At 36.7% G+C, this 23,809-nt stretch overlaps 1 protein-coding gene across 3 annotated transcripts; it reads right to left on the reverse strand.

Moving 5' to 3' along the window:
- Positions 1–1,911: 1,911 nt before the first annotated feature.
- On the reverse strand, positions 1,912–22,687 carry LOC126823727 (replication factor C subunit 2). Of its 3 annotated transcripts, none has more exons than XM_050552693.2 (9): positions 22,619–22,687; positions 5,685–5,796; positions 5,366–5,472; positions 4,813–4,914; positions 4,223–4,323; positions 3,619–3,776; positions 3,271–3,336; positions 2,689–2,883; positions 1,912–2,441 (listed from the first exon to the last, which is right to left on the reverse strand). In XM_050552693.2, the coding sequence occupies exons 2-9, from the start codon at positions 5,769–5,771 to the stop codon at positions 2,325–2,327; spliced, it is 933 nt and encodes a 310-aa protein (XP_050408650.2). In that variant the 5' UTR covers positions 5,772–5,796; positions 22,619–22,687; the 3' UTR covers positions 1,912–2,324. The 3 variants fall into 3 exon arrangements, with proteins under 3 accessions (XP_050408650.2, XP_050408647.2, XP_050408648.2); XM_050552690.2 differs by lacking the exon at positions 22,619–22,687 and adding an exon at positions 8,855–9,011; XM_050552691.2 differs by lacking the exon at positions 22,619–22,687 and adding an exon at positions 8,086–8,286.
- Between the last annotated feature and the right edge of the window lie 1,122 nt (positions 22,688–23,809).

Genomic DNA, 23,809 nt, shown 5'->3' on the forward strand with positions numbered 1-23,809 from the left:
GTCAGGTGTACATTCAATAAAGGCTAGAAAATGTCATTACGATAGAATGACAACAAGACAACTTCTGCCAACAAGAAATATCTCTCTCAAAATTTGACTTCTTAAGGGGGGGCTTTTACAATTTTTTTAATTTTTGTTACAAAATGTACCAATAACAAAATAGTTCAGAGAGGAATTTTTTAATCAGAAAAAAATTCAATAAAGTGTTTAATATATTTAAAACTAAAGAACAGTACACTTATATCCATTCTGCCCGTTTCTTTTCCCTTTGTCTTCTTTCTGGACGGCCCTTGACTGGTTTTAAAAAATGTCTTTTTCCGATAAATTTCTAAACCATCTTCAAAACAAAATTTTTTTCACTTACTTGTAATAATAAGTACACGATTCTTGGCTCAGCTTACTGTACTCAAAAAAATAGAGGGTTCGAGTCTTAACCCTTTCAATGCTAGACGTAAATCCACTGCCTGTGCTGGACCCTTTTTTGAGGAAAAAAGGGATGTTGGAACTGAATGCCAAGCAGTACTTATGGAAGCTTTTATGAAAAATCTTTTTGTCTGTTCGGATGGGCATGAGGTTGGGCTAAGAGGAAAAAATAGAATTTTGGAAATTTGCATAATAATGTAGTCACGTGACGTCATGGCGGCCATTTTGGATCTCTCATTTCTCACTAAAGCTAACACGAAAACGAATTTTTCTCCATGAAATACTTAAAAGATATTGTTTTTTTCACTAGATTTTAATACAAAAATATCAATAGCAGCCATGAGCAATGCCGCCACGAACACGCGCATCACGTCTCCCGCTGTGGATTACAAAACCTTGTTTTTACTTTCACCCCAAGTCCCATATCATTATCAATATAGTCAGTCAATAGATCTACACGTTCGGGACTCAGGAATTGCCTACGTCTTTTACAATTCAGCAGGCCAGCATTATTATCAACATCAGAATTATTGTCAGAATCTACTGCAGACACAGGGCTATCGTGTTCACATTGGGCTTGTTCATCACTCATGGGAGACATAGCTAGCCATGGGCGGAACAAATCACACACTTCATAATACCAATCACTGTCCTGACTACTATCATTATCAAGTAATTGGAAACGAATTATGTGTATCACCCGCCTCGAAATTGTCCACGTGTTGGTCAGCAAAACGTCATTCACGACTTCGTCGAGAGTGCATTGTCTACGTTGTCAATATGCACTCCGCCATTTTACAGTTTGCCGCTTTGAAACACGTGAAAATATGTTCTAGTGTATAGAAAATACAATAGATGGCACTTGCAGTTACGGTACTAATTTTAGCGAGGGCTTTACTGAGTACACGGTAATACCGGGTACGCGCATTTTACCGACATTTTATAATACCCGGTACTACCGGGTATACACAGTGAAAGGGTTAAATTTTAGATTTAATTGCCTATAGAAACCAGTCTTAAAAAATACATTTATTTAGTATGGCAGCAAATCTAGCAATGAAGGGTTCCCCTGATATACAAACTAAATCCTTTAGTTAGGTGATTTATTCTCCAGTATACCAGATAAAAACAAAATCTCAGTTATTCCTTTAATACCCAGCGTATCAGATATGCACACCTACATGATATACATATTATAATCCCTATGGAATATTTTAATTATTTACTGATATAATATGAATTATCACTTATTCCCTGTTAAATAAAAATCGGTCACCGGGTGCAGCTGTACAACTTAAGGACCCTGGCCTCAAGTGCCTAGAACCAACTCTACACATTCTGAAATGTCAATAAAAGCTCTGGAATGATTTCAATTTCAAAAAATAAACAGTAAGCAAACATCGGAAATAAGTGGTGGGGACACAGTACATCATGTCCCCATGATATCACTGAACATTTATGCTGGAATAAAGGATTGAAGACAAGAAAGATGAATCCTCAATGTATTTCACAGGCAACAAAGCATACATCCATAGAGGTCACATAATAAGTGTACATGTATCATCTTACTATTACAAACCATTCTTACAAATTTTTAAAAGATCCAATACTAATGTTACCCATCAGCATAAGAGTGTGCAAGGGTGTGATGACAATACACAACCATATTTCAATGTGGACATATAACAATATACTTTTATCTTTTAACACCGATATTAATTCGGGGGAAAATGAAATTATAATTGTCCTGTTGTAGAATATCGTCAGTTGAGAGTTCAAATAGCACTTGTATGATACTCTGATGATTTGGTTCCACAAAGTTTTATTTTAGTTGGAAACTATAAATTCTGATCAGTGAAACCCTCAACAGGATCTCACAGTATTTTACACTTAGTCTTGTCTCAATTTGCTAGCATTTCAGGTGCAGCAGACTTTTTACACAATCTTGCTAACAAAGCTGCCATTTGAAGTAAAGAATCAACTCCTTCTGCTATCCTCATATGTGTGTAACCAATTTCCTATTAAAGAAAAAAAACCCACTTACATTGATAAAATTATAAAACTTTATCTTGCAAACGGAATAAACCCTATTTCTCAACAACCAAATCTTTATTACACTAACAACTATTTATGGAATAACAATTACTGGTTTATTAACATGCAATGTTTCGACATTTATTACCGGTATATATGAAAATATGCTATAGACGTCACTTACAATTAAATTTAATTTATACTTCTGAATATCAAATATAAAATTTATACCTTGATAAATTCTAACTTCAAGAATTCTGGCATTTCTTGATTTTTACACACACGGAATATAATAGTGATGATATCGTGTGGGGAATATCCTAATTTCCATAAATGTGCCATAACTTTATAGGATTCTTCTATATTAACATCGATACAATGTTGTAACATAGTTTTAATTAATGTAGGATGTGGTTCATCACACACCTATAATATAAATAAAGATAAATCTGTTTCAGATTAATCATTTAATAGTACAACTTTATTTCAACAATCCACTTGCGCATAGTGGTCTGTAGTATTGGGAGGAAACCAGAAGACCTGGGGAGAACCTACTACTCGTAACCATGCCACTTGACAGACACAGAGCTTATGATCTAAAGCGTACACATTAAACCACTCGACCACTCCCCCACCATCTTATGAAACATTAGATATGGCAAAGTTTACAATGCTAGTAATATTAAACAATATAGTTGTGAGGTATTGGACTTGGGCAGTTCAATACCTGAAATATTGCTACTACATATCAATCAATGTTTGATTTAGAAATAAAAATTACATTCAGATAAAAATATGTATGATCCTCCTTACCTTAAAAACATTTTCACTATTTACATGACTAAAACCTTGATAGGTAGACTGAAGATTATTCAATGCCTGTAAAAAAGAATTTAATATATGGAAATGGAATGAACAGAGGTATAACGTCTCACCAACACCATGATTTACTCATTTTGAGACCCATTCTTGTAATTATGGTTATGTGTGCCATACAAGGAAGGAGAATTTTGCCCTGCAGCATATACACCATATAGTGACAATGGCAAATTTCAATTATTCCATACATCTGAAAAAAAACTAGACACTTTCTTTATCAGTTCTTTAGAAAGACAGCATTTAAAGGCTAAAACTTTGAATTCTAATGCACACAATACATACCTGTCTCATATCACCCTGTGCTGTAAAGACTATAGCTTCTAGACCATCATCAGTAAAACTAACTGATTCTTGTTTACATACTTCTAATAATCTGCTTAACAACTGAGCATCACTTAATTTAGAATATCTTAATACAGCACATCTAGATTGTATAGGTTCTAAATGAAAACAATGTAAATTTTAAATACACTATAATATTCATAGAAACACACAAAAAAGCATCAACACATTTTGTACAGCAGCATGCCATTTAATGTAAATAATGTAGTCAATCGAAATTCAAGTTTTTAATAGTAATCTTTCATCTACACAACATAGCTCTTAATAGATATTTTTTTATAGTAGCCTTTTGCTAATGGTACACAGTTCTTAATATAATTTTTAAAAAGTTGCTGGGATGGTACGTACAGAGAGGAAAAACCCCTATCCGAATTCAGAACTTTCGATTTTTATTTTTAAAGATTGTTAACATTATATAATAATCAAGAAATTTTAGATTTAGATTGCTGAGTATTAAGTTATATTACCTTTCACAGATCCACTATTCACAGACCACATTTATCTACAACAATAATTATCATTTTCAAAAATATATTAAACTTACCAATAATTTTTTCTGAAGAATTACAAGCCAGAGCAAATCTAGTTGTTTTAGAATATATCTCCATTGTTCTTCTTAATGCCTGTTGAGCTCCTTCTGTCATACTAGAATATACAATATTCATAAAAGGTTATCACTTGCCACCAGAAAATTTTGACAAACGGTAAGTCAAAGAATACAGCAAGGCAAATTATGACCACATACGTCATTTACAATTAGTTGAAAGAGAACATGTACACCAGTTGTGCATTCTCAAATTAAACAAGTTGGTTCCGAAACATGTAAAAAATAACCTCAATTAATTAAAACACCTACCGGTACTGGTATTCACAGCCTACATGTATTTTGATACTATACACAGGAGCCCAAATTCAGATTATATTTTCTTACTTTTGAGATTAAATTGACAAGTTTTCATTAAACATTTACCAAATTACAACAAATGGATTGTCAAGTTTCTTCCCAAGACCTCACTCGTCAAAACATTTCCTGTCTTCTGTTAAATGGCATTAGCAACCACAACAAGTACCCACATTCAGAAATCCAAAATAACACCTAAGAAATACTTTTTTTCTATATACTGGTATATTTACCTGTCAGCTTCATCCAGTATAATAATCTTGTGGCGACCTTTAGGTAAAGTGACTTTCTGTTGTGCAAACATTTTAATCTTATTTCTAACAACATCAATACCCCTAGAAAATAAATATAAGTACCATCTACATTATAATTATTCTACATAAATAATGGAAAATTATATTTCTAATTGTTTATTATATTGCATTATGGTGTCCCAGGGTGATAAAGTGTTGTGTACATGTATTATTATTATTTACATGCTAATGGTGACTCAACTGCTTGCCCGTGTCTATCAATTGGGATCTAAATCAAATTTAACATTTATCTTCATTTTGAGCGAAATACCACTCTATATCAAACGTTATGGATTACTCATTTTATTGAGACATCAGGTGTACTGATATAAAATATAAATATATTTAAGTCTTCAAATAAAAGTTACTATATGTAGCTCTACACAGATCTATTTTGCATTAAAAAGGACTCAACCAACATCTTTATCTTCGTGGGGGATGGGAATTTGTTTGAGGGAATATGAGTAAAAATACCCCTAAAATCAATACATACCTATCATTTGAAGCATTCAATTCTAAAACAGCATCTCTGTAGGATGGACCTAACATTGTTCTAGCTAAACATAGTATACTGGTGGTTTTTCCTGTACCTGGCGGTCCCTGATAATAAATGACAATCAATGTGCAGTGCATTGTAACATTAAGTGAGACATGGGGTTAATCAACATACATATACTAAAATTTACTCCAAATTGTATATCCACCAAAAAAGTTACCTCTTGTGGTATCAGTGTCAATAATACCTGACCAGATTTGGCAGTACATAATTTTGTGGCTTATTAATAACAGATCACAAAATAAGTTTTACTTACAGCAATGATAACATTAGGAACGTTCCCTTCTCTAGAAAATACAGCTAATCTACTAATAGTTTCTTCATTTCCAACAATATCAGTCATTTTAATTGGTCTGTATTTCTCCACCCTAAAAATAGTCATGGCAAAGTATAACACATCCTGGGTACATTGACAGTTTGTTTAGTGAATATGCTTGATTACAAATAGTCACAAAGACTGGTTGCCAGGCAAAAAGATATATGCCCTGAACAGCTAAGTCTAGTTACAATTAATCAGACGATAACTTACGCTGTTCAAGTTACCGGAAACCTTTGATAATCAACAGACAGCTTATAAATTTCTAAACTGTTTACAAATTTCTTAACTTGTTCCTGGGCTCCTCGTGGTCCATTAAATTACTTTTTTACAATTCAATTAAATAATGATAATAAGTGGTATGGGTCTGAAACGACGTTTTCATTCAGTGGGACATCATTTACCAGATGTTGTCTTACTTAATTTAATTTGCTTTATTAAGATACATTATGGGAGATTCGGTAACGAGTTGGCAGTTCTCACTATAATAGTTAAAAACTAGATAAGGTAGAAGGTCAGGACTTGCCACGAGACGCGAGCAGTTTGTTGCCCGCGCAAAATTTTAAGAAAAACCAGTAAAAATAATCAAAAAATTGACAAGTTTATTGCCGAAACTAACCCGACAATGTCAATAACGTCATAATTTCGTCTGTCAAACTGAGATTCACAGTGCTGCACGCGACATTTCCGCCTTAAATTTGATTGGCTAATGAAGTTACTTGCCACTCGTGTTACTAAAAATACATTTCAGACCTGAACGTCATGACTGGTTTTCCTACGAACACCAGTAACAAACGCGTGATAATCGAGTCTAAAGTAAAGAATGTTTACATCCGGCATTTGGCATTCACGCTAAATGTACACGTTTCAAACTAATATTTATCGGTATTTCTTATTTATCAGAACTTTGGTTTTTATTCCATTGTGCAGTCGTATAATTTTTAATCTAAGCGTAATAATGGCCATATCCACATTTATGTCGTGGGGTGAAGAAATCCATACGGAAATTGGTTTTAAAAATTAAAGAAGAGTATGACTGTCAAAAACAGAAAGCAATGGTCACACATGTTTACCGCAAGCTCTGTGCCAGGAATAGCAATTTTCTTATGATTTTAACTTGGAACAATGTTAAAAAATCTGTGCTCACGCAAACAACATTTTGCGTGAGCAATTTTTATTGCTCGCCTTGCTCGCCCAAACCTAAATTTGCGTGAGCAGTCATCTGCTCGCCATCAATTTATTCGTGGCCAGCCCTGAAGGCAATTTGGTGAAAATTTCATTCAAATTGATCCACTATGAACCCAGAACTCAGAACTTTGGTTTTTATTCCATTGTGCAGTCGTATAATTTTTAATCTAAGCGTAATAATGGCCATATCCACATTTATGTCGTGGGGTGAATAAATCCATACGGAAATTGGTTTTAAAAATTAAAGAAGAGTATGACTGTCAAAAACGAAAGCGATGGTCACACATGTTTACCGCAAGCTCTGTGCCAGGAATAGCAATTTTCTTATGATTTTAACTTGGAACACTGTTAAAAAATCTGTGCTCACGCAAACAACATTTTGCGTGAGCAATTTTTATTGCTCGCCTTGCTCGCCCAAACCTAAATTTGCGTGAGCAGTCATCTGCTCGCCATCAATTTATTCGTGGCCAGCCCTGAAGGCAATTTGGTGAAAATTTCATTCAAATTGATCCACTATGAACCGAGAACTAAGCGACTGAAATTCCCATAAGCCTCGGTCATCATTACTAAAGTCAGTACGATAAACAGCATAGTCTCGATTACCCATTTAATCGTTTAATGAGAAGGAAAGTTATGCAGTAAATCGACTTACAATCCACTAAAGATCGCAGGCTAGCGCAGTCATCTAGAGTTGATTATGGCCTGGATAGGTTAATTAATGTCTAATTAATAATTTAGATAACATTTCAGACTTAAAGAAAGACCTGAAATAGGCAGATTTAGCTCTTGCATAATGCATGTTTATTGTAGGCCTACCACAAAATTGATTAAAACAAAAAAAACTAACACAGTGTTCCATGATCAATACCGAGTATGGTTAGGCGGATTATACATTAAATACCCTGGATATGTCTTAACTTGATCAGCACGCGCAGATTAGTCAACGGATATTAGACAGAGACTTGTGCAAGAGCGCGAGTAATCTGTCAGGGAGGTGAAATCTGCATTCAACATACATACATGTATTACCAATAATAAAGCGGTAAGATGATTACAATCTTATGTCTATATCATATTGTATGGAGCCCAGAGTAATGTTAGCATTTCTCCACAGATGCACTGGAACAAAACATGGTAGTAATTAACGTCATACCAGTTCAGTTGAAATATTGCTGGATTGAGGTAAATCTAAAAATGGTTCCATTACTTTATGTCTTCTGTCTTGCTCCAGCCACAGTACGTGCTAGTGGATCGTTCTAAGGACTTTCTTTACTTTTGAGCATGTTTGTCATCATTTGCTATTGACTGTGATATTTGCAAGGAAAGAGGTGAAGACTAATTAATTAAATGATTGGGTAATCCCTAATTAAGTACTTCACACCTCTCTAATCTGATTATAGCTGAACATTAATCCAGGTTTTTAGAAACAACCCAAACTAATCCATTTAGACGCATACAGTGTTTGGGCTCAGCTTTAATATTTAACTTTAAGGGTAAACTTCCGTCATTATTTTTTGAAATTATGTATTTAAATTATTAAATAATTTAAATGTCTATGTAAACATTATCTACACATGTCATGTCATTGTCGATGTAAATGTTTCTTTTTTGGTCGTTAACCAAAATGGATTTTGCCAATTTTTGGCCGTTCCTTTTAATAACTTTTATCATGATTCTTCTACTTTCACTTCTACCAGGTAGTGTCCACAATCATAGTTGATCATTTTGACACGACAATTTCGATTATTGTCATTGATAAAAATTGGGGTGATCCCAACACCAGACGACCAAGAGAAGGCGTCTCGTGTCGTGCGGTGGTCGACATCTGTCCAAAAGAAAAACAAAAATAATGGTATGTAATAGCCACAGGAGCCACCCAGAAGTCAAAATGGGCTAAAAATGGCAAAATAAAGGTTAAATACCATGGAACTTCATAACTGGTTGTTTTGGGTTTATCTTTTATCGTAACAGTTGATTTTTCAGGTTCATCTATTTCCATTTTTTCTTCGTCCGCCATGATTTGTTTATAATATTCCACCCTTTCCCGCGGTATTTATGATCACTTCCGGTCAATGGGGAAAATGGAGTAATTTCCCCTTAATCATAGGTCACACGATGTTAATAAGGTTAAGGCACGTATAGTTGACGAAATTAGGGTTAGAGAGAGAGAGAGAGAGATAGATAGAGAGAGATGGAGTTTAACGTTCACTCGACACAAACTAGGTCATTTCGGGACTAACACATGGTTTAATTTATTTCAGTAATTCGCTTGCGCGTAGGGGTCATTAGCAGTGGGAGGAAACCGGAGGACCCCGAGAAAACCCACGATAGGTTGGATAGACGACCCGACTCCTTGTCACGTACAACCGGGGAATCGAAACCACGCCAGTTGGCTCAATGACAGACCTTATGATACAGCGCGCACGTGCTAACCATTCGGCCATCCATCCCCCCGATCAGGGTTAGGGTCTAGAAAGATACCCGAATCTGGAGTCGGACATGTTCCGTTTTTCACCAACATGCAGTCTATATATTTTTTAAACATCCACTCACTAGCAGATAAGTCACCCGACAGTTATTAGATAAATACGGCGACTGATTTAGGACATGCCGAAAAAAAAACAACAAAAAAACTCGAGCGCGCGGGATACCAAGTGGTGCGCTAGAGATATTTTCGTGGAGCGCGCGATGTACGAAGTCGAGCGCCCAAAATAATTAAGCCAATCAAATCAACCGCTCTGTCTCTGCAAATTCAGTCGATGTTTGGGATATGGTATTATTATAAAATTTTTTTAAAAAAAATGCAGCGACTGAACGTTAACAATATCAGGCTCCATTCTGTAAAGAGAAATCCTCACTTATGGCGTCATTTACATGGGAATCCCTAAACCGTCCAGGGTATTTCTGTAGGCCTACACATGGAAATAAAAAAAAAATCGCGCGCGTAAACACGTATTTTTTTTATTTTTTTTACTGGAATGTGCTCGTCAGTTCAAAAAGATTCAACCATTTGAAGCCTCTAATAGTAAATGCACGGGGACTGCACCACACACAATTACACAAAACAAATCTACGGACAAGACACAATACGCAGAAATCACAAACAAACGTACATATCAGATTAAGTGAGTGGATCCGGGGGCTAGCCGTGAGCGTCCACTGCAGCGCGGTCATTGGGGAACCGGGCCTAAAATGGCGTGCCATGGAGCACGAAAGCGCTTCGAAATGAAAATTCCGTGCTTCGAAATGAAAATTCCGTGCTTCGAAAATAAGAAAACCATGCTCTGAAAAAAATGGTGTACCCTTGTTACTGATAGAATTTTAGTTCTGATGTTGATGTGATGATAGAATTTGAATTATAATTCAAATTTTATCGTAACAAAATTGTTGTCATCTTCCTAGTGCTAAGTTTTCAAGCGAAAAAAAGCTATACGCAAAGCCAAATAAACTCCTATGTAAACTGCGCCAGAACAGTCCACAGATGCCGTTTTTAGCTCTGAAATTTCAAAAGTTTCTGGCGGAGGCCACTCAGCCCCCCCCCCCCGCGCTGGCGCGCTTCGCTCACGGGCGGTCGGCTTCCGTGCTGCAAGAATTTAACCTTATTTTAGACCCTAATGGGGTGTTGTATAAAATCCTTGAAAGTCAGTAGTGTTCGTCCTTTCAATAGGATAAACCAGGGCCGGCGGAAGCAATTCTTGATTGGGGGGGGGGGGGGGCTATACCATCCTAGGTACTTAGGCGAGGGTCTAGGGGCCGCCTAGGCCCCGCGAGTTCTTGGGGATCTAGATCGTCGGAGACGCTTTCTAAGCGATTTCTGGCTAATAAATTACTCAGCAATGAAGTGAAATTTTATTTCATTTTTAACTCCCTTACCATAAAAACACAATCTATGGTGGTTTAATCCTGTGATGCTGAACTTGACAAATATATGCATAATGCATGATGGAACTTACAATGTACGTTTATTACCGAAAGACCTCGGTTCCTTTCGATATTGGCGTATAGGACCGTCATTTCCTGGATTATGGTCCCTGATTTTACAAACCGTGGACCCAGTAGAAGTAACAGTTTTTATTTGATTGTAAAAAACATTCAATTATAGCAGGTCAATTTTTTTTTATCCTAAATTGAGGAGACTTGAAATATAGGTCTATCTCCCAAAGATCTCGGTTTCTTTCGAAACTGGCATGTATTGGACTCTTACGTCATGGATTATGACCTCTGATTGTACGAAAAATGACAGTTTTAGCTTATGGACACTCTAGAGGTCACAATTTTCATCCAATTTTGATGAAACTTGAAATGTATGTTTGGTTCCTTTCCATATTCGCGCATATCTGATTGTAACTTCCTGGATTATAGCCCCCGATTGTACGAAAAATCGCGTTTTTAGCTTGTGATCCCTCTAGAGGTTACAATGTTTATCCGATTTAAACGGCATTCGAATATATCACCGTTACACCATAATTACGGTTGAGTTCACATTTCCTGAAAATGAGACCCAGCTGCTGCCCGACAAAATGGCCGCTCCCCTAAAAGGATATAATATTCAGTTCAGATCTAAATATTAAGGCCACCTGCAGATTTCGCCAATGTCACGAGATGTAAACAGGGCTAGTGCAAACCCTAACCAAAGATCTAACCCTTACCCTAACTCACAATCCTCTTCAACAATCACTTGCTCTAACCCTGTTTACATGTCGTGACCTCGACGAAATCTGCCAGTAGCTTAAAATTAGGATCTGATCCTAATTCCCAGGTTGTAGACCATCCAGCGGTTCGAAGTTTTTATCCAATTTTGATGAAATTTAAAATATATATTTATATCCCAAAGATCTGGGTTTCTTCGATATTGGCTCGTATTGGACCGTAACTTTCTGGATTCTGATCCTCTGATTGTAGGAAATATCAACTTTTTTAGCTTACGGGGTCATAATTTGTATCTTATTTTCAAAACTGTTCAAATATATCACCGTTACACAATAATATTTCCGCAAAATCGGACCGAAACTTCCCCGTCAAATAGCCACTTCCCTTTTCGAAAATAGTATAATAAAATCATGTAATACCCAGGTTGTTGACCATCTAGAGGTCACAATTTTATCCGATTTAGATGAAACTTAAAAAGAGCATCACTAGTTCATGGGTGGGTTCCATTTGCTTGCGCATCTGCCCCTGCCTTTTACACAAAATGTTAAATATGAATGAAGTTTGTGTACCTTTCACTATGAACTTCAACTGTTTGTTAAGGATCAAAAGTTCTTGGAACAGTTCGACTTTGGTAGCATCAGACCTTACATTCTAGAGCTATAGCCCCTGCTTTTCACGCAAAATCGGAAATATGTACGGATTTTGTAGGCACTCCAGATGTTGGGGGGGGGGGCTACCATTGTTATCCCATTCTGATGAACCTTAAATATGTTACGGATCAAATGATCTTGAATGATAGGATAGCCCTTTTGATTTTACCTCTTCCCCGTCCATTTCTTACAAAATGTGGGCATATCTTGCATGCAACCGCTTGTTTCAACTGGACATAGCAGTGAATTATTTGATGGATAAGGGGCACAAGGAAAGAGTATAAATAAAACTCTATCCCGTCGTTTTTCTAATTACCTAATATGTCATAGATACAACAGACATGAGATGGACTTGAAATAAAGATCGACCGTTAAGTTATCTGATTGCGACCCTCGCAATTCTGAAAGTCTACGTTCTAGAAGTCTCACTTCTACTCACCTCTATGTTCATTATGGGAGATAAGATAAAGAGATGGCAGTTCTCGCTATAATAGTTAAAAACTAGATAGTGTAAAGGTAATTTGCTGGAAATTTCAGTCAAATTAATCCACTATGAGCCGAGAAAGAAGCGGGTGAAATTTTTTCATAGTCTCGGTCATCATTACTAAAATCATTAATATAAACAGCATAGTCTCGATTATCCACTTTTTCTGATTTAATTATCAATGGCCGTTAGCGGCATATAGGAATCTAATCCAGCCAACATCGAAGGCTAGCCTTGACATCGAGAGTTTATTATGGTCTGGATAAGTTAATTAATGTCTAATTTATAATTTAGATAACATTTCAGGCCTAAAGAAAGACTTGCAATAAGCAGATTTTGCTCTTGCATAATGCATGTTTAAATTGAAGCTTTTTTGTTTTTAATAGAATACTTACTTGCGTGCAACAACCTGGAGAAAAGGGTACTTGCGGCCAAAATATTGGGGGGGGGGGGGCTAGCCCCCCATCTCCGCCGGGCCTGTAAACCCCAACAAATATTTGTTTCAATGGATTGAAAATCACCGGGGTTCTTTATTTTTATGGGATAACCTAGCAAACTTCCATCAATTTAAAAATGCGATGAATTATTGCAACATATTCCACTTTGATTGATTAATGAAAAATGTTGAAATTCCTTAGGAACCTTCATTTCAATGAGAATCCAATACCGATTCCATATGTATATTTTGAATTTGCACTGGGGTCGACAAAACCTTGCTTTGTTGAAGAAATTAAATCACGCCCCTATCGCAAACAACAACCCCGTCCCTTCTTAGATATACATCATACAGGTCGCGTGCTTAGAGGGCGTCACATGATACGGCACAAGTAAACATTGACAGTAATCAGTGCCTGTAACAGATGACATTGTCAAACATAGCTGGACTACGATACCACACTAAAACAAATATATACTTAATATTACAGAATGTTACAGCTACTTGTCACACCGGAGCTAAAATATAACTCAATACATCCAAAACTTGAAAATAAATACAAAAAATACCTCTCATTGTGAAATCGTGTCTGTTTCGGTTATTGTTTATAATACACTATTGTTTTTTTCTGCGGAAACAATATCTGTTATGGTTATTTTTCTCAAAAAACACATTATTTTAGTTCATTTATTGTTGTGTTTTTTAAGATCTGACAGGCACTTCACCGAGTGGCACAAATATTACCTTGTCTGCGATATCCCCCTCGTTGGAAGCGGACATTAAACCCCACGAACGCACGAAAAGGTTATCTGTCCCCACCATTGAATCAAAACGGCAAAATCGAAGGTCGAATTTTCTAGTAGATTACTTATTATTATCTGATAATATTTCTAACAGGTAATCCGAAGCTTTGATTCGACTGACAATGGGTGTGGAGGGGGTGGGCGTGAAGGGCTAGCGCGTGCGCGTTGTATCATAAGATCTGTCACTAAATCAACTGGCGTGGTGTCGATTCCCCAGTTGTACGTGACAAGGAGAAGGGTCGCCTGTCCAACCACGTGGGTTTTCTCCGGGTCCTCCAGTAACCTCCTACTGCTAAAGACCCTACGCGCAAGCGAATTATTGAAATTAAATTGATCCATGTTAGTCCATCACGTGGCTAAGTGGGTAAGACGCTGGCTCGCTAGCCTGGAGGTCGGGTGTTCGATCCCTGCATTGGCCGAGAAAGTTCATCCAGATTTTCCGGCGTGGTTCCCCCTTGTCAGTGATGCAGGACGGAGGGCCTGACAAGGACAGCTGTCTAGTCCTTCGGATGAGACGAAAAACCGAGCTCCCGTGTATACATTGGAATGCACGTAAAATATCCCTTGGCAGTTTGAATTCGATATAAGAGTAGGCGATAGTGCCGCTGCCCGGGCAGTACTTTTTATTTGAGATGAATCCAGTGCCATAACAACAACAGTACCGTGGCGAAAAGTCCCCAGTCAATAACATGTTTTAAAACATCGCTACAAGTTAACAAGCTTTAGAAGTCAAACAATAAGAGGAGCCTGGTAACTTATCGACCGGCGAAAGAAACATTCTGAATTTCGAAATTTTCTAATGATTGAATGAACTATCTATACTATTTCCAAAAAATGATTACATTGTCCCTGTAAGTGTGGCTCTCGCATACTTTGCGGTTATCTTCATCAAATCTTTGATCAAATAACGCCTAATACACAAAAGTAAAACAACCTGCTTTTACAACCCTGTTTAGAATCCAAACGGGACTCAATGAACAATTCCTACAAATTTATAAAATAAAATAAAAGATTATATAAAATAAAATGCCGTGCTTTTCCTGTGATAACAAGTTCACAGGAAATTATGGACGAATGAAAATGCATTTTGGTGGCAGCAATAAAATTACATTTATTTCAAATTTTTATCGATTGTTGTATCCGAGACAAATGAAATTTATAAAATTTGTCGAAATTATTAAACAAGAAAAAAAGAACAATATAAATACATGTAACTTTAAAAAATCTTTTACATTTGCCTATAACGTGAAATGCTGTTAGATCTGGATATATGAAACACAAATGAAATTGGCTTTAACGTCTTACTATTCTGCGCCAACCAAACTCATAAGACGGCCATTAGACTAATCAGACTAATCTAACAACGACTTGATGTTGTAAAACTGGCAGTCGTTGCTTGAGGAACATGGACAACCACATTTTAGAGACGTGTAAAAGTTTCGGTCGAACCCATATGTAAACTTCACGCAAAGGGAATGCGCACTCTGTGATCAAGAAGAAACAACATGGTGATATTTTAGACGAAGAAAACTTCTAAAAATAAAACATAGGGTGACATATCCAGTAGTGTTAAGTCATCTTGACAACATCTGTTAATTTTGGCCACTTTATATCCACTATAGTTTTTTAAAACGCGTCTTCAAAATTGCACCTGTACACCGGTCTAATGGTCAGTTGACTTGTTAGATCACCGGCTCATGTTATCAGCTACTTGTCATAGGTCAAACCATGATGCGAACAGAGCTGACCAAAACAAACTATGTGTGAAATAGCTTTATTTAAGGCCCGCTTCGCCGACATACAAACACAACTACCAAACTTGTGAAGGGTGTCTTCAAAAGTTGTATATACATATGAAAATCTTAAGCTCTAATTTAAACAATGACCAGGTGGTTTGTTTATATTATACTCAACTGTTAAAGCCGAACTAACTCATGAACTAGAACATTTACAATTAGATGCATCCATAACTATATGTGGTGCTGTGGAAGGTACAAGTCTTCACCTCTTATATAAGGAAACATATTTTATCACACTGCAAGAGAGAAGAAGGCGACATAAATCATAAATCGTTTCACTCCCGAATACTTGTTTCAACTTATATCACCCTATATAAATTCATATAGTCTACGAAACCAAAGCAACGTCCCAACATATTCCTGCAGAACCTCTTTATTTTCATCCTCTTTTATACCATCGACAATTAGAGAATGGAATCAACTCGATCTTTCTACCGGAAACTTACTTACTATATCCCCTTTTAAATCTAAACTCAGCTACCATGATCAACTTATCCCTTCAATTTACTACTCTGACAGCAGGAAAAATCAAATTCACCATTCTCGTCTTCGACTCTCTTGCAGTGATTTGAACGGACATCGTTTTCTCTATCCAGTTATTTGAAACACAATAAGTAACATGGCAGCCCTTCTCTTTGATCTGCTGAGTGGTCCAAGAGATCATAAAAAGATTCCACGTGCGCGGCGATTACCAAAATTCAACAGAACATCTAATTTATCCTCCTGCAGCAGCCCAATCCTTTGGAATAGGGCAGTATCAAAGCAAATAAGTACTCAATCGAGAGGCAGTTACTATTATGCATGGGGGGGGGGCACGGTGGCTAAATGGGTAAGAAGCTGGCTCGTCAGCCTGGAGGTCGCGTGTTCGATCCCCGCCTTGGCCGAAAAAGTTCATCTGAATTTTCCGACGTGGGTCTCATTTGTCAGTGGTGCAGGACGGAGGGCCTGCCAAGGACAGCTGTCTAGTCGTTCGGACGGGTCGAAAAATCGTCGTCCCGTGAATATTGCCGTGCACGTAAAAGATCCTTGACAGTTGGAATTCGATATAAGAGCAGGCCATAGCGCCGTTGCCCAGGCAAAATTCCCTCATAGCACACTGTATGGCGTAAGCCCCTTCTTCATTAGCCAAGTCGGAGCAGAACAGTAGGGCGTTAAACCCCATTTCATGTCATTTCATTTCATTTCTAATATGCACGGACTAGGCACTGGTCAAGGAAATGCTTATAAGGTGCCCTTTTCAGTACGTCAACCTCATGAGAAGATTTAGCGGTGGTTACCGACTAAAACAGAAATGTAATGAAATAAAATGGGGATTAACGTCCTACTGTTTTGCACCGACTGCACTAAAACAGTCAGAACTTGTAATCTGGTATCTATTTTCATATGTATTCATTTAGGGCTTCCTAAATGTACATTTATATACTTGGGGTTTACCAATGACCACAAATCAGCTCATTATATGGCTTTGGCTAAGTTTTTGTTATTCTGTATATATTTATGGTTTTTCTTCACTTTATATAAATACTCAGGGTTTTACTTATATGCACAGTGATCACCTAAGTAGTCTGGAATCAATAAGGAACCAGAGATCGGAAACCTGTCCCGAGCTATTAGAAAATTTTGGCAAGCGTAAATTCCTGGTCCGTATTCCGTATCCGTATGGATTTTGCGTGTGACGTCATCAATGTGTGTGTATTTCTCATACGTGATACGGCACACGGATACGGCAGCACGACACGTATCGAACAGCTTTCATACGGAAAAGGTGCGTAAAACATTGTCGTCCTTTTATCGTCTTTTGTGCTACTTTTAGGCGCTGAATTGTTGTATCGTAGCGTTTTTATGAACCAATGTGTTATCCCAGAACACAAAGGTGTAAATTTGATGTGATTTTAACCATGTTAAAGACTGAAATTTAATCATTATTTTTTATGGGGTTTTCTCGGAATTTTCATACTTTTCCTGTCTCTCTGTCAACATGCTGGTTGATGTACATGCTAAATTTAGGGAGGCGGAACTTTGCAGATCTGTAAATGATTTTATTCTATGGTAAAGGGGTATACACTTTCTGAAAAGATACATTAGTGAAAGCAAAAATTGCTGTCGAGTTGAAGTCGAAGATTTTGAAATAAGTTTCGACATTATTCCCCCCCCCCCCCCCCGGGGAAATTGTAGGCTAGGCACTTGACTAGTATTGATGATGATCTTGGTAGATGCATACGTACGCGACGTGAAAATCTGCCCAAACTCTAAAACTACATTGACGTAACGTATGCCGTATATGATACGGATACGTGATACGGATGGGGAAAAATCCGCTTGCCAAAAGTCTCTATTGACCCAGATCTACCTAGCGTAGGCTACGAGGAGTACCTGGCAAAAGGCAACCAGATAATATTGACATGTGTCCCCTCGCACGTAAACTTGGGGGCGGGGGGCGAAGAGGCGGACAGGCTTGCCTAAAAGGGCCAAAATTGGAAGAACCAAGAGTCTAACTACCTTATAGCATGAATGAATTTAAAAGTTTGGTTGGGCTATGCGTCAGCTCTGAATGGGACAATTCCCTTGCGGAGCTCAACACATACAGATTCAGATCCGATGGGCCCTTAAATGCTAAGTTATCCGTAAATCACCCCTACAGGAAAATCTGCCGGTTAAAAACAAAGATGAGGGCGAAAGAAACGTCCATACATCGCACCTTTAAGCATATAAGGTGCAGTTGCGACACGAACGTATCTCCAGTTCATATTCTAGTAGACTGTGCTCGCCTCACAGCCGAAAGGAAAACCCTCACGGATAAACTGAGCTCCCTTAACACGGCAGTGTTCCAAACTTACTCTTTCCTAGATTGTGAGATTGGTATCCTAGATATGATGTGGATACAGAGAGACGAAAAGAGTGTTAAACGCTGTGAAGACTCTTGGGGTTTTACCCAACGGACGGGATCCATAAGTGATCATCCTGAGGGTTACCACTAGTCGGAAGTTCCTTCGCGAAGGGGTGTCGGTTGACCTGTGGGGGCCGTTTTTTGTTTTGGTGACAAGGTCAACGGCACGACACCGCCTAGCCCGGAGAACATTGCTTGCATCCCCGAACCTAGGTCGGACAGGCGGCGGGCCCTAGGCCTGACTGACAGTCAAAACTAAATTTACCTACCTCATCTAAGATCGTTAGCATTTATGGCAAAGCGGGCCAGACTGCGCACACTCGCCATTCTTTCATTTCTTACACTCGGAGCTGCTCCTTTGGATGAAATTCACCTTGGACGCTGCAAAGACATTGTGTCTTACCCAAAAATGCCGGATCAGGTCTATTTTGTGGCTTCCTCTGACAAGTTTCTTAGGAAAAACTTGTCTACAATATCACCCCTGGGGGAAATGGACGTAAAACTCCAGGGACGAACGAACGAACGAACGTACTTATATGTTTTAAATCTGTAATAAGCAACAACAACAATTTATATGTTACTTAGGTGGAAGCGTACGTAAAATAAATCTATTTCACACACACTTATATGTTATTGTCTGCGATATCACCCAATGTGAAAGCGGAGGCAAAACCCTACGAACGAACGAACGAACGAACGAACTTACATGTTATCATATGCTTGATAAAGACGAGAGTATCATCGTCGAAACGTTGCATGTCAATAAACCAGTAGTTGTTACTCAATAAATAGTTGTTAACGTGTTACTTTAAGGTAGGCCACAGGGATCTTCATTATTCCCTCTTGTTTTTAGTATTTCAATCAACGTCTTTCCTTGTTCTTATTTATTTCTTTATCTTTTTTTATTTATTACATGTTTTGATAATTTAAAAATGGTAAAATTATTTATATAAAAATAAAGATAGATATAAATAATTTTCCGAAAAACCATATCGGTAGTTCCAAATTTTGACTCGGTCTATTATGAGTATAAAGCAGATATCAGTTGTAGTTCAGATGGACTGAAGATTAGGAAGATCAAGAACAATAAGATATTAATATTAAACATTGCCCTGTAATACACAGATAATGGAACTTATTGTAAATTCAACGTCAGGTAAACCGCGATGCACAATAATCGATATTTTAAAAGTCAATATAATATTTTTGTTTTTTATTCTCACGATTTTCTTTTAACGTGTTGAAATTTGTGGTTATGATGATGTTGGACAAATGATTTCAAGCTTAACTTTTGTAGTATAAATATAACATACAACGAGAACCATATTGACCCCATGGTACACAGCCAGATTTTCACATGTTAACATAATGAGTTTGATTCTTAAACTGAAAATGTATTACTTATTTATTTTTTGTTTTAAGACACATTTATGACACACAAAAATGGGGTGGGTGGGATGGGAAGGGTATGAAAAAAAGACAAAACGATTGAAAAATATGTCATGAATAATTTGCTTCTCAATTGATAAACATCTATGTCCTATATTGTTTTAATCAATTATCTCTAATAAATGTTAAATGTGATTTTGAAATAAGCCTACTTTTATTTTACCTTGAACATACCCAGAAGGATAATAAGGTTCTTTTATTCGTGTGTTAAAAACGTTTTCTGTTCATTTTTTATCTATAATAATCGGAATTACCAAGAGCATAATAACGGTTGGATGTGAGATTTCTATAATGAGTTATATGAAGGGATATCACTACTCCTCTATTTCTCCAATTATTTAACAAAGGGAACATAAAGTATTCATTTGTTTGCGGATGTTTTATCAAGCTCACATCTTTGTGTAGTGTTTTTCCAGTAGCTCATTTTAGTTATAACAGCCAACTATATAAGTGTCTTGTTAATTTCTATATATGTCATTCCAATCTTTTTACTAACTTTTCCCATTTTGGTTTGATCTTCGCTAAAATTGTTTAGGACTTGTGTTTCAAATTGTATCATTCATGAGAGCTGTTTTACTTTAACAAATGTCAGACAATAATGGATTTATGGGCAAACAGCGTTTAAAACAACCAATGAGTCTGTTTAAGGTCTTCGCAGTGGAAATATTTCAATCTGGGATCAACAGAGTGCCTAAAGCATTTTCCAAATTGTATATCAATCTAGAATATTCTAGAAGGATTGCCCAAAGTGAGAAAATGTGTCTATTTCGATTACTATTTTAAACGCTTAATTCTTGATTATTTTGTTTCCCCGGAATATACTAGCTGGGAAGTTTTCTTCGATTCTTTTAATGCGCACCTTTGTGTACATTGAGTATTTTATCTGTGGTTAAGGATGTTTAAATAACAACACGCCCGAAGCCTGTCGTTTTTCATCTAGGGTTTACAGAATTCAATACTACTTGTGACTACAGGTGTAAAGTCGAGACTGTTTGAACAATCCAAACATTTTTATCAACAATAGGATTTTCACATTTATCTAAAATATGTAATGTTTAGCAAACAATATTTCTCTTTGTTTCGAAATAAACTTTTTGAATTCTTCACCATGTGATAAGTGGGTTTTTCACAATTGTTCAATACTTTTTTGAAAACAAAAAAACAGTGATAATCTAACTTTATACTGAATCCTGAACATATTTCACATCTGTTTTTTCCCCAACGAATAATGGCTATATTAATAGCAGAGAACAATTGGTTCTTGTAGAGGTTCCCTATAAAATAAATTTAATCAAATTAGATAAAAGGACATCCTGATCAACTGGCGCGCGCATAAGTCTTTTTCTTCTTTTTTTTTATTTTTTTAATTTTTGACAATAAAAAATTACTTTAAACTGGTATACTTGGATTTCGTCCACAGGTATGTGAAGAGGAGGTGGTGTAATTTTATCGTCTTACTTAATTGGGATTGATCGCCATCTAACACATTCCTAAAAATATTTAGTCTAGCCAGTACGCCACAAGTTTTATAGCCCAGTCGGAGCAGAACAGTTGGAAGTTAAACCCCAATTCATTTTATTTTATAAGTTTTATAATATGTAAATTTATTCTTTTGGCAATAGTATGGGCGTAAGATATTAGTTTAAAGATAATTTTGCCACAGTTTACCTCTTGTTCCCTTTCAGAGGACTGCGGTGGTATCTGAGAACCATAGGCCTAATATTTTGTGGCCAAAAATTTGTCCGCAAATCAATGAAGTCTGTGCACTCGTTGCAAAACATGTGTGTGAGCGCACATGCGCACATTATTTAATGGCATCAATGTATTCGTGTATTTCGCATTTCAATACCTCGATCTTGGAACAGAAAGTACCGGGATGCCCTCCGTTGAATTCCAATTACTATAATTTTTTTATATTGTACTTCTTGTAGAAGCACGCCATAGTAGAAATGGGGTATGTTTTCAATCGGTTACACAAACAATTGTTTTACTCAGATAACCATATGTCACTTGAGGTCAATTAACTTTCAAGGTAGAAAAATGTATGGACCTTCGTAAACCTCTTAACTGGATATTGTCTTGACTGGAAATTCCATACATTTTAATAGTTTTGTTCAAAGCAAAACATGTCTCAAAATGCTCGACTTACGAATATTTCAGTGTTTTTTGAAAAAAAACTTTGAAAAGAGCTATCTTAAACAAATTTAAGTTTTGGATGATCTATGTAGATGAAGAGATAATGTCATAAGAAACAGTCGAGACTGTAATATAATCAAAAAACCAAGCGCATTTTAATCATTTAGAGTTATTTATCGTATAAAACAGACAGAAACCACGTTATTTATAATATGTCCGATATGTGTCGGTGTTTGATTAAAAGTTTGTGCCTAACTGCAAAAACGCTAATGTATCGAAACGTCTGATCAATTCCATAACTGTTTCGTATTTCCCTTCCCACACACAAAAAATCGCTAAAAATTATAAAAACAAATTGATCCTAGAAATGATATAATTTGTTAGACACTAACCTGTTCTCTGATATGAAGCTGTATCACAATTAATTTGAGGTATTTGAGTGTTAAACTGATTTTTTGATGATCTACATCCATTAATAAATGTATCCCCCCCCCCCCTCCAAAAAAAAGGACGAAAAGAAATAACCCTGCAGAATGTCTACATATCATGTTACTCGACTATGTAGACTATTATGCAGTCGGAAAGTCGCAATCTAAAAATGAATATTCACAGTCTGTGATGAAATTGATATACAAGATGTAAACTATTTGAACAATTTTCTAAAGTAGGTTTACCAAAATAGGCGTCTATGATTACCAGGTGTTTGTAAGAAATAATAGCCAACATCTATCTTTAGAATTTTTTTCGCAGCTGAAGAATACAGGAATTGCAATAATATATTCAGTGATTCTTTAAAGTTTACAGTGACACCTTTGCAAACTACCACTTCACAAAGGTGTTACCCTCGCAATCGCAGCGGAATATGGGCTTCCACAGGGCTCGGTGTTTGGCGATATCCTATTTATGATTCATCATCGAGAATATAATTTGATTACTTATGTATAAAGATCCTGAAATGTTCTCGATATCGGTATCATGATTACCATTGCAGTCTAGATGCCAAAGCTCTCGCCCATAGATGTTTTAATCTTCAGAGCGCCGAAGACATACACTCTTTGGATTTTGTTTTCTTGCAGAATCAGTGGCACTGAAATGGTAGTGTGCATTATTTATCTCTTCATTGCATTCCCGTTATTGTGAGCTTCGTAAATTCTGAATTACAGTTATCAGTGAGTGTTAAACGTTGTCTTGTAAAGATATTTTTGCAATTTTCTAAAATGAAAGACCTTAATTATTTGCTAATCGATTGAACTGACTTGCCAAAAATGTGCGGCGTTTTACTTCACACAAAACCGACGAAATCCCATGTTATCTGTCGGAATAACAATGTTAAGTAGTTAATAATAGATCTATGCATTCCAAAAGTTTGCAAATTCAGTTTCTTTTCACAATACAAGAAAAAGTCGTTTATTCACGAACAGTTTAGTCGAAAAGAAACTTGTACTTTACTTTTCTTTGATGTTGTCTAACAGAACTCGTTACGTTATCGTTGTCACTTGTGCCATCATCAGCCAACTAGTGATTTTTGACGTGCTTTCAGCAAACTCTGGTGGATTTTCGACTGGCCGTCTATTACATGACGT

Source organism: Patella vulgata, chromosome 6, assembly GCF_932274485.2.
Source record: "Patella vulgata chromosome 6, xgPatVulg1.2, whole genome shotgun sequence".
NCBI classification, from domain to species: Eukaryota; Metazoa; Mollusca; class Gastropoda; family Patellidae; genus Patella; species Patella vulgata.